The 15,518-nt window shown below is 40.3% G+C and overlaps 1 protein-coding gene across 1 annotated transcript in view; it reads right to left on the bottom strand.

Moving 5' to 3' along the window:
* ghrhrb (growth hormone releasing hormone receptor b) overlaps nucleotides 1-15,308 on the bottom strand; it is a 61,119-nt gene extending 45,811 nt beyond the window's left edge. Inside the window, exons 1-2 of the mRNA XM_042005641.1 lie at nucleotides 14,961-15,308; nucleotides 1,864-1,972 (exon numbers count right to left, since the gene is read on the bottom strand). Coding sequence (XP_041861575.1) covers nucleotides 1,864-1,972; nucleotides 14,961-15,023 — 172 coding nt within the window. The 5' untranslated portion in view covers nucleotides 15,024-15,308. The remainder of the gene's footprint in view (nucleotides 1-1,863; nucleotides 1,973-14,960) is intronic.
* Nucleotides 15,309-15,518: the final 210 nt, after the last annotated feature.

Here is a 15,518-nt window from a genome sequence, read left to right as displayed (position 1 = left end):
TTCACATGATTTGCATTCAGAATTTCTTTTGCAACCTGCTGGAATTTCATCAAGTGTTGATTGATCACAAGTTTTCCTCAGTCTCACTGTACAGATGGAAATCATCTTTAGTGATAATACAAAAGTGTATTTTACACCACTTGTTTTCTCCATGTTTGAAGAGAACCTTAAATTAGAAAAAAAAATAATTATGTGGTAGATATAATAAAAAAAGTGATCCTTATATTTATTTAGATTTTTATTTAATGCAGACAGAATGAATTCAACATATTTTATGTCTACTCTATGTATGTCTGTTGTATTTTATGTATATTTCATGCATATCTTTTTGTCTTGTCAACCTGGTTTCATAATATTCATCATCTTTTAATGCTCACCAGCAATCTATCCAACAAGTGTGACAGAACTCCTGGATACACCTCAGCATCAGCAGCAGGATGCATGAACCAGTATGTGATGATCAACATGGATTGTTCCTCAGTTGATAAGACCGCAACAACAACAACAACAACAACAACAACAACAACAATAATAATAATAATAATAAAGTGTTTGATACAAAGTTGAATCAGTCTGAAATTTACTACATATGAGTGTTTCCTCATTGTCCCTGTGAATGTTCTGACTTCTGTCTACTGTTAATTGTGACGATAGGAAATCCCATCAACATACTGTATAGTCAGTTTTATAACTAAAAAAAGGTTGTGACAGAGAAAATTTAGGGCTGGAAATTAGGACAGAGGGTAATATCAAGTTATATTACAAAATCAGCATCTGTGATAGGCTGAGTCACTGTGGAGTAAATGAAGGCAGAAGATTGGGTTGTATCAGGGTTCTCTGATGGTATTGGGTTGGACCAGGGTTCTCTGATGGTATTGGGTTGTATCAGGGTTCTCAGATGGTATTGGGTTGTATCAGGGTTCTCAGATGGTATTGGGTTGTATCAGGGTTCTCAGATGGTATTGGGTTGTATCAGGGTTCTCTGATGGCATTGGGTTGTATCAGGGTTCTCTGATGGCATTGGGTTGTATCAGGGTTCTCTGATGGCATTGGGTTGTATCAGGGTTCTCAGATGGTATTGGGTTGTATCAGGGTTCTCTGATGGTATTGGGTTGTATCAGGGTTCTCTGATGGTATTGGGTTGTATCAGGGTTCTCTGATGGCATTGGGTTGTATCAGGGTTCTCTGATGGCATTGGGTTGTATCAGGGTTCTCAGATGGTATTGGGTTGTATCAGGGTTCTCTGATGGTATTAGGTTGTATCAGGGTTCTCTGATGGTATTGGGTTGTATCAGGGTTCTCTGATGGTATTGGGTTGGACCAGGGTTCTCCTTCCAATGGTACATGACCAGAACATCTCACCAGCGAGGCGACCAGGAGGCATCCTAGCCAGATGCCTGAGCCCCCTGATCTGGTTCCTCTGAAAGGGGAGGAGCAGCAGTTCTACTCCGAGCTCCCCTCAGATGACTGAGCTTCTCACCTTGTAAGGAACAGCCCAGCCACCCAATCTTTTCCTGGGACGTCCATGTACTTTTCAAGAAAATTATGCAAAACTACATTCTACACATTACAAGCTGCAAGCAGTCAAACGAAATGAAGTTGATGAGTAAAAAACAGGAAATATCCTGAGTTGTTCTTCTTGTTTTCAGTTTACATTCTTTGTATTGTCCAATTTTTTATTATTTGGGTTGCATTTATAGTTTAGAATTACTGAAACTGTCAGTGTATACATATGAATAAACACTCAAACACAACAGTCAGTTGATCCCTCTGGGGATATGTTTTTTTTTTTTTTATTCTCCAAACAGGATCATTCCTCTCCACTAAAACATCCTTTCAAACTGTGGTGCCATGCACACCGACCTGTCTTGGCAGAGCGGTTGTTCTTCTCCTGCTGGAGTATCTGGTAGCATTCTTCTTCAGCCCTCATATGCTGCAACACCAGAGCACAGTCTGGGTGGATGGCTTTCGTCTGAAGAGAAGAGAGACATCCAATTACACCAAAAACACACATGATAGCAGTCTCACGTTTACATGAAAAAAAAAATCATATATGAAACATTGCAAACATTTTTTTAAAAAAAGGAAAATAAGCACATTAGACTAATTTAAAGACTGATGCTCTTCCATAAAAAGTTTCTCCAAATTAGCTGATTAATAGATAACAAGTCACACCTCCATTGCGGATCCATCGCTTGCCGCAGCAAACAGAGTAATAGCACTGGAAACCCGGCGGGGGGCAGTGCTTTAATAACCTGAGATGATGTAATAATTCACATACATGCACCTCATTGCATCTGCTCTCTACTTTGCGGTGGGTGAGAAATAATACTGATAATTGCTTTGAAGGTGCTGAGTTGATTTGGAAGGGGGGGGTTGAACTGTTTGAACCCGCTCAGGTAAAACACCTGCCTGTTGGACAGATGGAGACACTACAGGTGAGTAAACCTGTGACCTGCAGTGTCCAGGATTAACACAAAAGAAGATGCTCACTGCTCTTAAACATAAACACCTCCAGGACTAAAGCTCTCTGCATCTGCCAGAGTCGTGTTTCTTTATATCCTATTTAATCATTTTATTTAGTTAGTTATTTCTATTTACTTTTTTATGCATTTGGCTTTAAATTATTCATTTATTATTTATTTTTTTGTATATTATTTTATTCTTCTTTTATTATTCCTTTCCTTCCATATATTCCATACATGTCCTTTACATGTTCATATGTTTTGCACATGTTCTACTAATAGGTGCAGAGGTCAAATGCGACCCTCTTTCGCACCTGAGCTTAGCAACATACTGAAGAATTTATCTAGTTATGGTGCTTGTTGACTGCTCTTTCCTGTCCTCTTCAACCCCAACGACCTTTCTGGTTCTGGTTATTCTGGGGTTTTTCTTCCTTTTAAAAAGGAGATTTTCCTCTCTCGTTTCACTGGCTGTAAACACAGAGTGCAGGATTGAATCAAATCTCTTTGATCATTACTTTCTGCATGGGCCTGTAATGGGCTGATTTTAGTTGTAAACAGTAAAAATGACAAAAAGTACTGTTTGTCCAGAAAATGAAACCCTGACATCACTGAATGCATAATTATTTTGTAATAGCTATCAGATTAAAAATGAGAGTTTAATGTAGCTTGATAGGATATTTTTGTCCTAAAAAAATTCAACAGTGACATCAAGCATTCAAACTGACATTTAAATGGTTAAAATCCTTAAAATTATTTAAAGATTTGGTAGTTTTAAACAGAATGGAAGTTTTTTCAAGAAACTTGTGCAGAAAAATATAAATCTGTAAAGTTTTATAGAAGTTCTGTGGATGTGGGCATTTTTGTCCGTAATAATTTAAGAGAATTAAACTGATGCCTGAGGGTTAATAGTGAGAATTTACTTTTGGAAATAAAGACAACTGCAATGATAAACATGGAAATCTTTTTTAGGGGGGCGGCTGTGAGGGTGTGTGTTTGGTAGGCTCCCAAATGGCCCTGATATTAAATATTGCATGGCTTCCAGATATAATGCAACGACATGGTCTCATTCACAAATATAGATGCAACAAGTTGTTGCGCCTGTCAACAAGACTGGAGATCATATGAAAAGCAACCACAAAACAGAAAATTTAAAACATACTTTGCTACAAAAAGACATCATTTTGCATCGGACACATAACCTGGCAGGTCAGAAGACTCTGACCAGTCACACTCAGCTTCAGTCTGTTTGAACCATTTAGCATCCTTCATACCGAAGCAGCATCCTGCCGGCTCCGAGCTCACCACATCCCTCCTTCATCATTCCGTGTCAGTGCTGACAGTAATCGCCTCCACCTCCGCTTCCCTCTGCATTAGCCAGTTCTTTTCATTGTTCATGTGTTGTGCTCTCAGGAAAGTCCATGTCATGTTTGTCAGTCATTCTTTCTCTGTGTCAAAGTAAATCAGATTGGAACTTGTGATTTAACTGTTAACCATCGGAAGCAGCTGCATTTCCGGCATGTGAGAGGATAATGGGCCTTTCCAGCCTGTTCTCATTCCCACAGCTTTAAACACTGCTGTTCTGTCAAAGCCCCATTGAGCCGTTTCCATCCATGCCACAGAGTCCTGAAGTATGTAGAGATGTTCCAGAGTGGCGGCATGTTTCAGCCAGTGTCAACCTGCTTACTGCTTTGCACACACTCCTCGTCCAGAAAAAGAGCAGATTTGGAGGGAACAAATGTTTGTCATGCTGAAGAAACTGGGCTCTAGTCCTGCACTTCAGTCTTAAACAACCCTTTATCAGAAGTGGTTTTATCTTCATGAACGCATCAGTTTGCTGTGAGGAAGGACCAATCTTTCAGGAAAGAAGAACTTGACGTTCATAATTGAGTGTGATCAAATAAAAAGCAGAAATAATTTCAGTCATCTTTAAGAACAGCCTAATTATCTGAGGGAAACTTAGGTTATGTCCACATGGCACCGAAGCCGGCTCAGGTGTGAAAACGGTGGCGAAAACTTGGAGAAAAGCTTCAACATCCCCACGACACCGCTGTAGTACATACTACAAGGCTGTGGGGGTAAAGAGTAACACTCCAAAGCTAAAGCAAAACAACACATGCGCAGATAAAGTCTCACTGCATGTTGCAGGAAGTTCACATTGGAAGCAGAGAAGAGGAGATGGCTGAGGATTCACTACAAAGCAAAAGAGAAACATTTATTTGGACTAATAAAGAAGTTGAGCTTCTTCTTCAAAAAATGCTGGACTACAAAGCATAAAAAACTCAAGGAAGGGTGGGTTGGGAATCGGTGCGTGTTCATCACATTGACATCATATCCTCGAGTTGTGCGGCTTCGCTGTACGCACAGTACCGCACACGGTAGAGGACTCCAACCAATCCACTTTGTAGAGATGGGATTTATGGCTTCTGAAGGGAGCCGGATCTTAAGGAGACATTCCTTTCAAAGAGTCATTCAAAAGACTGGCTCCTTCTCGCAATATATTACAAAATTTCACAATATATAAGAATGACAAACAATCAAAATATGTACTTATATAAAATCTACTATACAAGATTAAAAAAATATAGGAAAAACATAGATAAAAAAGGATAAAAAGGATGTTTATAATCATGTAACGAACCTTGTGTTGCCTATAGCATGAAAAGCGCTTTATAAATAAAGTTTGATTTGATTTGATTTGATAAAGGCAGTGTCAAAAATTTGTATATAAAAAGAATGGCTCACAGCTGTGAATCAGTTCCCATCGTTCATTTAAAAGTCGTTCAAAAGAATCGATTCGTTCATGAACGTCACATCTCTACCACTTTGGTACCTGACTTCAGACATGGTTGGTTTCATGGAGGCTAATCCCTGGCTTCATGGGGATGAAAGATTGGTTTGCTGAAATACTTTTGTGGTTTTGCTGCAATCCGGCGTCGTGGGGACGGCCTCTTAGAGACCAGTTAGTTATTTTAACACCTCCATGAGTGTTTTCCAGAGTTTAGGCTGCTGCAGGCAACCCCTTCATTGCTCCACTCTGTATTGTAATCTGTATCTGTGGCAGCTGGGGAGAAACTGTCCTACACAGTAAATATTGCTTTTATTCTTCTATGTAATATTTGCTTCATAATTTTTGCTTCTACAATGGCCCATTGTTTAGTATTCTTTAAAGCAAACTAAGTTTCTGGCGTCCATGTTGTCTCTATCTGGACACATTATTTAAATATTAATTTCTTACCACGGGTGTTTTTATGGGTCTGTGCTTCTGCCTGCACTGAGCTCACATTTTAAAATGTAAATGCAAATGTGGGCACGGAGCTCACATCTTTGTCAAAATACAGCAGCATCCCTGCAGCTTGGACTCTACATATTTAACCTCAGCCAAAGAAGAGTTTCTTTTCAGATATTTTTCCAGCTTTTTTCACACAGCTGGGAGAGCCTGAGGTAGCAACCACCAACTCTTTGTTGGTGGATGTAACAATACCACCATGAGATTTGAGCTCCAACTTCCAAGGTGCGTCTTTTTCCTTTTATTAAAATCACATTTCTAAGGCCCTGAGTTGTCGACTTTGCAGGATACATTCTGCAATATGGAACACGGGATAATTTATCCCTCAAAAAAAAAATGCTCTCCTTGCATCTCATGTATATAAGAGCCTTATAGAAATGTAAATTCATCAGCAATTTGCATTGCATAATTATTTCTGAAATGTGATGAGTTGCAGTCTTACAAATGACCCAAATTTATGCATCTTCCAATTAGACTGCAGCTTGAAATGAGGCAGTAAAAATGTAAGTGCTGCAGTTTGTTTTACCTGTTTACAGTTTTATTTAGAGTCTTTCCCCAGGCATGGAATAAACCTCTAAAAACCCTCAGTTCATTAAAATTACACATTAACAAATTCTCTCCCATGAAAATAATCGCTTCATCCCTTAAAGTGGCTTAATTGTAATTCTACACTCTTGTCCCATTTAGAGCTTTGGGATGTGTGAATATGCAAATGAACCCGGCTGCTCACCTCTGCTGCCTGCTGCAGCCGCCTCCACCTGCAGATTTTAAACTGGTCAACAACCACAAAGTCTTTTTTCATCGATACTTTAATGGTAGATTAAAACTTGGTGGTACGACATTCGTTTAGGGAAGGTTTCATTGGCGTTAGCTGTCGACTCAACTCATGAAACCCACCTCCTCACATGGCTGCTGTCGTCTTTGTTTTTTTCTGTTTGCTGGAATTTCATTTTTATAAGACACACCAAAAACTTTACATGAAGTTCTTGAATCAAATCAGAAAATGTAGACTTCCATTTATTTGCTAATATGCACAACACATTTCACACAAAAAGTGCAATGTTGAAATGTAAGAACTGGATGTGACTTATAAATTAAATTAAATCAATGAGACCAAACATGAAATATCTCGGATTTATTCTTCCTGCTATGAGAGAAAAGCCAAAGAAAGACAGACAGTTGACCTTTTTTTGTTTTTTATGTAAGAAGCATTTCCCATGCTGTTCTAACGTTTCTAATTTGGGTTTATTCAACAGGGACAGAAAAATATCTGAACAGAAAAATGCAGACTAAAAGCTCCTCCTGGGACAGTTTCACCAAATGCCTTAACAGGCAAAAAAATTATATTTTAAAGGATTTGTTGGTGGACACTGTCCAATATTTTTCACTTTAGCTTTTATTTTTGGACGTGAACTTTTAGAAAAGAAAAACAGACCTGAAGGGAGAAAAACATAAAAGTGAGACTGTGAACTGTGTTTAAGTTGGATTTCTCTTATTATTTTTCTTATTTCTGTTGAATTATCTTCCATTTTTCACCTGATCCTATGATTACCACACCTGCCCGTTGTTAGTAATGAGCTCCCTCTCTTTATATCTCTGACTGGGCCATTGGGTCGTGTTGCTCTTTCTCAGTCCTTGTCTAGATTTCTTTAATCTGGAGGTCTTTTGCCACTGAGCCTTTCTTTGTATTCTGCATATTTTTGCCATATCAGCCTGCATTTGCATCCTTCCTCCAACATAAGAAGCATAACTGATCATTTATTGATCATCAGAACTTCAGTTTGAAAAACTTTATTATTCTGCAGCCTAAGATGACCTCATACAGTCAATCTGTTTTTTTTATATATATATAAACTTTAATGGCCCTTGAAGAAATAAAGATAGCTTCCTTTTCCCTTTACAGCTTTGTATTATCTTCTCTCCTCTCATTTTTTTATTTATTTTTTTATTTTTTTGTTGTTGTTGTTTCAAATATTTTAAGGTAACTACTGTGGAAAAAGGTAAATATTTCCAGAAAATATATCAACTGGGTGGCCTGTAGACTCCTACATCATTTAAAGTTTACACCCAGAGCAGAAAAAGTGAGTGGGTGTATCTAAAGAACTCAGTCTGGCTGCAGAGCCTCGTTGTGACACAACACAGTACGATTATATCTGCCCTGCAGGTTTATGGAACAAACCTCCTTTAAACAAGCAAGATAGCAGCAGGACATGCAGCTACACCACCCACCGTGCCGTTTTACAGTTTAATGATGTGCTGAGAATCTGGAGTCACTTGCATGACGAGGACCAGACCTTGGCAGATGTTTTAATACCTTCAACAGATAGAGCAATAAAATCTCGACTGCATGCCTGTGACAGAGAAGCTTGAGCACAAACTTTAATTATTGTAATGCGGGATTTTAAATGGCAGCGGTTTTTGTGGCTGCAGCGTTATTCAAATGCAATCAGCGTGTTAATGGGGTCATTATCGCAGGGCGGCGGCCGCCTCCGGCCATCCTTCACTGAGCCGCCATCATTTCCATTTCAGAATTTCACTGTGACACAAAAGAGAAAGACAAGCACAAGGTCTCTGATGTCGTCGCTGTGTGTGTGTGTGTGTGTGTGTGTGTGTGTGTGTCTATGTGTGTCCAGTCCTTTAATGCTTTCAATCTGCATTTTTCTTCTGGGTTAAGTCTTTCCTGACGTTTCTTTTCAGTTTCATGTGTCTGTCGTGCAACTCCAGGCTGCTCTGTATATGGCCTCGAGCAGGTGTCTAAGTTGCTCATATTCTGGCAACTCAGTGTTTTTGTTTTCTGGCTGTGAGGTGATCGTTTCTGCTGCATCATAAAAACAGGCTTGGCGACACAGAGAGAGCAGAAAAAGAGGGAAACAGCTGCTCTGGGTTTGTGCAAAGCTATTGTCTAATATTGATTCAACCAAAGTGATAACTGATAAGCTTCCTAATTTACACCTTTTTTATTTTTAGATTTTTTTTCTATTGAACATTGGTGAGATGGGAATGTCTAATAGAGATCGGTTCTAGTCTTGATGTTTTGTTGAGATTTTACTCTTTCTTGACTGATCAATCAGCTGTTTTTGCAACTAAAGAAAATAATTGTCAAACAGCTGGGTGGGATCACAGTGATGAAAAAGTCATGATTTTTTTGTGAACCATAGCAGTGGTTTGGGGGTAACAAATTATCAAAATACCAATTTCACCATCACTTGGCTGTGTATCTATGGAACAGCATGGTTGGGGGTAATAAATTGCTAACAAATATTAAATGTAAACTAACCTTCACTTAGGTAAACTTCAGAAGTCCCAAGTGTCAGTGAATGCAGCATTTCATGCACTTCTACATGTTGTTTTACAACAACACTGAAAAATATCATGGCTGTTTGTTTTTCCAGATTTAACATCTGATAAGCAGCAAATTAGTTACTAAAATGTAGGCCTGAAAAAGAAAATCTTATTTGTGCCACCTTTCTCCTGGTCAGTGCCCGTGCCTGGCCCCCTCATCAAAATGTTTCTTGACCCGGCCCTGTATGTTCTACCACATAGTTAGACAAGGTTCGGATGAAGATTTTGATTTGTATTTCAGAATCTGTTCATAATTTATCTTCACCACATTCATGGTAAACCTGCCTTTCCAACATCTGCAGCACAAAAATTTAGAGAAGACATCCCCGTGATTAATCTAGACACTCACTAGATATCTGAACCTTGTGCAGAGATGCAGAGCAACTGTACAACGTTTAAAAAAGTAAAAAAAAAAAAAAAAAAAAAAAGCTAAGTGGATCATGGATTATACTGCTGATGTTGGCCACAATGTAATATTTATTATTTATTATTATTAGCTCCTAACTAGTAATGGTAATAAGCCAGCTGCACATTTTCCAATATGATTCACAGCTGGATGGGGACAAAAGCTCAAAATGTCCCTCTCAGATTGATAATGTAATTTTAATGTCTATGACTTCCCCGCCCCCTGAAGGCTGGTTCTAGTGAGACACCCCATTAGACTGTAAATTCAGCCAGTATAGTATCACTAAGTTACTTGCCAGCTATCGCTGCACAGCAGCGTTCTGAGGCTGAGAAACTGCATTTCACATCTTTTGTTTTTAAGAGGCTGCATCATTTTACAACAGCATTTCTGTTTACGGCACCACGTCACAGGTCAATGACTGGATATCGACACACTGGCCGTTGTGAACGTGATGACAGAGAGTCAAACAAGAGTCAACATCAGACTGACTTTTACTGGCAGGAGAGAGTGCGGAGTAGATGTAGGATGCAAGATGGATGCTGAGTTAGCCATCGATGGGGGCACCTCACTGAGAAAATCTTCCTAAGTTCAGTAGTGCCTCTTGTAAAATGTGTGGTCAGCATTAGAAAAACATCAGACCCCCCTACAACCTCTACTACATGTTGCAATTATTTAGCATTTAAATGATGAGTCCTGGCCTCTGTGCAAAAGGCTCAAATGAAATCTCTTTCTGAAACTGACTTAAACAACTTTGCCAGGTTTCTGCAGGAATCTAGTCATGTTTATCTGACAGGCGTCACCATTTATTAGTATATAAATCATCCTGATCTGACTGAATATGTGAAATAAGCCCAACCTCTGTAACATGTACCGTTATTGGAAATGATGTGTTGACACCAGAGAAACAAGAAATTCAAAAAGTGACTTTGGGTATGTTTTAGAAAAGCCTCGGTTTATAAAACTTATGTTTAAAACTGTTGATAATAAAATCAGGTAATCCATTAGGGAAACTACATAAACGTGGTGGGGGTGACAAAACATCTCCAAAAGCAGAGCAAAACACAAGTAAAAAAAAAAAAAAAAAAAAGTAATTAAGATTTAAAAACTTACTATAACTGTATAACTTATAACTATGTAACTTACTATACTCATAACATCACAGACGTGAGGAAGATGTAATAAGAAACACATTTACTGTTAAACCCTCATTCATCCAGTTACCTGTTTTTCCACATCTTGCTCTTTCTTTTCTCCCTTCAGTGCCTTCAGTAAACCCTGATCTCTGTTCTGCAGTTCTTCTTCTTCTTTATATTTTTTGGTGGTTGGCAAAATCAAATTGGTGCATTACTGCCACTGAGTGGTCTGGAGTGTGGACCAGAACGTTTAAAAGAGCCCAAGTTGTCAAAACATTAGTTTGTCTGCTACATTTTCCCAATCCCATGCAAACCCACCCCACCCCCATGTTGCCCCCAGTTTGAGAACCACTGTACTAAACAGAAAAACTAACTATAAAATTATGAAACCCAGCCTGTTTGCTGTTGGTTTTACTATACTCTTTAAAAAACAATACACATGTCTTGTTTTTCTTATCTCAGAAAACGTGTTTTTTCCCCCTGTAAGTGAAGTACTGTCGTTCATTACTGGCCCTAAAAATCAACTGACAAAAAAAAAAAAAAAAAAGTGCCACCAGAGGGGCCCCCATGGGATGTAGAGAAAAAAATGAAAGCACATTTCCTCATTTTGACCTCTCGGCACAGATCACCTGTGGCCTTTTAAAGCTGACCTTAAGGATTTCCAGCCGGTTTTGAAGACAGGGGCAAGGCTTGCCTCGGGCTGGACACAGAAGGTCATTTCTTGTAAGGGCTCAAGAGTTCAGGAGGAGCCTTATGCAGAAAATCAGAAGAAATCCTCAATAATGTTTGTGACTACATTTATAAACACAGTTTCAGTTAATTTCAGGAGGTTTCATTTAATTTCTATTCCACACCTCTGCTCCTTCAAAAGGAAAATCTAGAAGAATACTGGAAAGAGGAAGAAAGAAAACTGTCCCTTTGCTGCAGTTAGAAGGAAAAAGATGCATTTGTTTAAAAACTAAAGTGACATTCAGAGGACAGAGTCTGGAGGAAGTGGCTATAAAAAGAAAGGACAGCAGAGGCTCATCAGGAGCCTTCAGGATCAGAAAGGACACAAACCCAAAACCTCAGTCAAGTGTGACCACAGCTCACGGCTCTGACCACCAGATCAAGCGGGGATAAAATGGAATAAAACTTCACCCTGAATTATCAGGATTATTTGACTTTCAAACCAGCACATGTATATAACAGGAGAAAATATTAATGCTTTCTCTTTGCTGCTGTCTGGCTGCAACCGACGGGAGCTGAGTCGAACCAGTGTCCTGTGTTAATGGAGCGTCAGGAGACACCGCTGCTTCTTTTATTTTATTTCTCTAAAGTTTGCTGGAGGTGCATGCATGCGTGTTTCATCTGATGGTTCATGTTGATGACTAAGAGATAAATGCTGCATTTCATTCTTTTGAGGTAAACACCAAAACAAAAGTCTAAGAAGTCAGGAACAAGAAGACCACACGTCCAACTATGCAAAAGAGGTCAAAAACAGCCTCACATGATTCCAGAGGAAATAACACCACTGGAGACACGAGTCACCCATCAGGGAAAAACGACCCTGAATCACAGACGCAGCTCTGACCGCTGAGACAAAGACAACAGCAGCTCCATACATCCGCCGATGACTAATAACAGCAGATTTCCACTGCTAATTGTTGAATCATTTCTCCCTGATTTCATTGCCTCTGAGGTAAATGGCTGCAAAATACACAACTGAAATTAAAAACTGAGCATCTACAATAACACAAAGAAACTCCAGGAAAGTCCATGCTAATGATTCTCATTTAAAAACGTGGAAATATTCAGGACGGAGTAAAAGTCCGGGCCTTGATGTAATTTTTCAAGGTGGCTTTGATCAATAGTTCTCCAACTTTCTGAGTCCTTCACTGTTCAAAGTTTTTCTTTGGAAATTTGTTGATTTTTCATTCATTTTCAACCAAGTCCTTGTACCTGAACATTTCCAGCAAATTTATCCGGACCAAGTCATTCAGGCAGAAAAAGGGCTTCTAACTCAAGGGATGACCCAGAGTTGTATTAACACATAACAGGCACCTTAGCAAATAACCAGTTTAAACTGGTTATTTAGGCTCTTAGTTACAAGCAGCCTGTAATAAAGACACATTATTTGTTCCCATTTCTTTAGTTTCATGTGTGAAAACCAGCAAAGATCAGACAGTCTGACAGGATTTCAGCAGCAACAAGGTGATTCCCAAACAGCTGATAGCTGGAAACTTGGCTTGTCTCAGCATGGAGACAGAAACTGGACACGTGGAAGACAGAAGAAGAAGAATCAGGACTAAAAACTATCTACAGCAGATGAACAAGACCTGAAATAAATGTCCTGAAGGAATAGGAAGAAATCCAACAAAGACCTGAACCAGGACCCGAGAGATGGATCTGGACCTTCAGCTCATCCATCTACTGTTGGCTGAAGCCAAGGGAGTAAAGGGAGTAAAGTAAAGGGATAACAAACACTTACTTTAGCTTTACGTTCCTAAACCTAGTGGTAGTGATGGCTCGGGCAGGTTTATGTTCCAAACTTTTAAAAAGATTTAGTACTGTCACAGAAAATGTTGTAACAGTAGAGCTGACAAATGTTTAAGGAAACAGGGAGAAAAGGCTGAGATGTTCCACATGACACGAGAACTGATCTGATAATAACTGAGAACAGTCCCCAGAACCTGGACCTGAACGAGTCTGATGGGGGGATGGATCCTCCCCAGAACACAGACCTGAACGAGTCTGATGGGGGGATGGATCCTCCCCAGAACACAGACCTGAACGAGTCTGACGGAGGGATGGATCCTCCCCAGAACCCGGACCAGAATGAGTCTGATGGAGGGATGGATCCTCCCCAGAACCAGGACCTGAACGAGTCTGATGGGGGGATGGATCAACCCCAGAACGCGGACCTAAACGAGTCTGATGGAGGGGTGGATCCTCACCAGAACTCGGACCTGAAGAGTCTGATGGAGGGATGGATCCTCCCCAGAACCAGGACCTGAAGAGTCTGATGGAGGGATGGATCCTCCCCAGAACTTGGACCTGAACGGGTCTGACAGAGGCATGGATCCTCCCCAGAACCCGGACCTGAATGAGTCTGACGAAGGGATGGATCCTCCCCAGAACCTGGACCTGAACGAGTCTGACGGAGGGATGGATCCTCCCCAGAACCCGGACCTGAACGAGTCTGACGGAGGGATGGATCCTCCCCAGAACCCGGACCTGAACGAGTCTGACGGAGGGGTGGATCCTCCCCAGAACGCGGACCTGAACGAGTCTGACGGAGGGGTGGATCCTCCCCAGAACCCGGACCTGAACGAGTCTGACGGAGGGATGGATCCTCCCCAGAACCCGGACCTGAACGAGTCTGACGGAGGGATGGATCCTCCCCAGAACCCGGACCTGAACGGGTCTGACGGAGGGATGGATCCTCCCCAGAACCCGGACCTGAACGAGTCTGACGGAGGGATGGATCCTCCCCAGAACCCGGACCTGAACGGGTCTGACGGAGGGATGGATCCTTCCCAGAACCCGGACCTGAACGGGTCTGACGGAGGGATGGATCCTCCACGGACCTCAGCATTATTAAAGTAGTGTGGGATCATCTCGGCTGAGCAATATTGCAAATTTTGGTATCAATCCAATACCAAGTAAATCCAGAAAAAGTATTGCAGATACAGATTTGATACTGATACTTTTTGCTCGAAATTTCACAACCATTTAATGGTTTTGCCTTCAATTATTGATCATAATGTGAAAATAGTCAAATAAAACTTTTTACTAACAAACTTAATAACAACTAAAATTTTTAAATGTAACATTTTTTGTTTGTAAACAATATAAAATAACAACATTCACAATGTAACAAAAAACTCTTAATAAATATAAACAAAAATTATCTGAAAAAATAAAAACAGTTCAAATTAGCTAAACAAAAGCAAAACCTACAATTTTTTTTATATTCGGATCAATAGGCCCAGCCTGAAGAATACCTAGGAAAATTACATGGATGCTTGTCTAGCGTTCAGACTGTGATGGAGAATAAAGGTGTCCAGACCAAATATTGATTTTCAAGCTCATTTTTGTTTGTTTGTTTGTTTTGCTTACTCTGGATTAACAAGGTGTCTAAAACCTGCTGCTGTCATGTCCTGTTTTTCTGGTAATATATAAATTAATTAGAGTTGCCTCCAGACTTTTACAGTAGCTACCCATGTTTTATACGCTTATTTTGTCTAAATTCTTTGTAATGAAGAAAACACAAATAAATAAATGAACCGTATTTATCTGCTCTGACAGTTCTGGCCGCAGCAGCAAACTGCGCCGCCTGGACTCACCGTCTTCCAAAGCGCGAGCTGCAGGAACAGACCGAAGTGCAGTAACATGTGCATCCTTCTCATCCACGAGCTTCCACCAGCACACTGTACAGTAACATGTGTCAAGATGAACGCGACTTAAAAAAAAAAAAAAAAGTTCACACGCAAAAGTAAATGGACGTCCTTGGATGGAGCAAGTCTTCCAGAATAAACACTTTGAGGAAGTGGCAACAATCCATGAACTGAGCAGTTTGCGGGCTGTTTGCCAGTGTGAGCGTGGATATTTCTCCGATGTCCGGTGCGTGAGACAGTCAGCATGACACGCGGAGAGCCGGCGCTCGACTGAGCAGAGCAAGGTGCGCTCCTCCCTGAAAGGCAGAGACGGAGCTGCGCGCAAAGACGCAGCAGCGGAGTAAAGCTGCACGCTTACGGAGAAGGGGGAGGAGGAAGAAGAGAAGGAAATGTGCACCAGGGATTACAGTCAATCGCAGTTTTAACTCAGTGACTTTAGTTTATATTAAATAATCTGTGTTACATGACTGATTAAAACGTTCCCAGTTGCAAACAAGTAATCCAAAA

The sequence above is a fragment of the Melanotaenia boesemani genome, chromosome 14, assembly GCF_017639745.1.
Source record: "Melanotaenia boesemani isolate fMelBoe1 chromosome 14, fMelBoe1.pri, whole genome shotgun sequence".
Classification (NCBI taxonomy): domain Eukaryota; kingdom Metazoa; phylum Chordata; class Actinopteri; order Atheriniformes; family Melanotaeniidae; genus Melanotaenia; species Melanotaenia boesemani.
The sequence above is the reverse complement of the archived record's forward strand: the minus strand, read 5'-3'. Positions and strand labels throughout refer to the sequence as shown.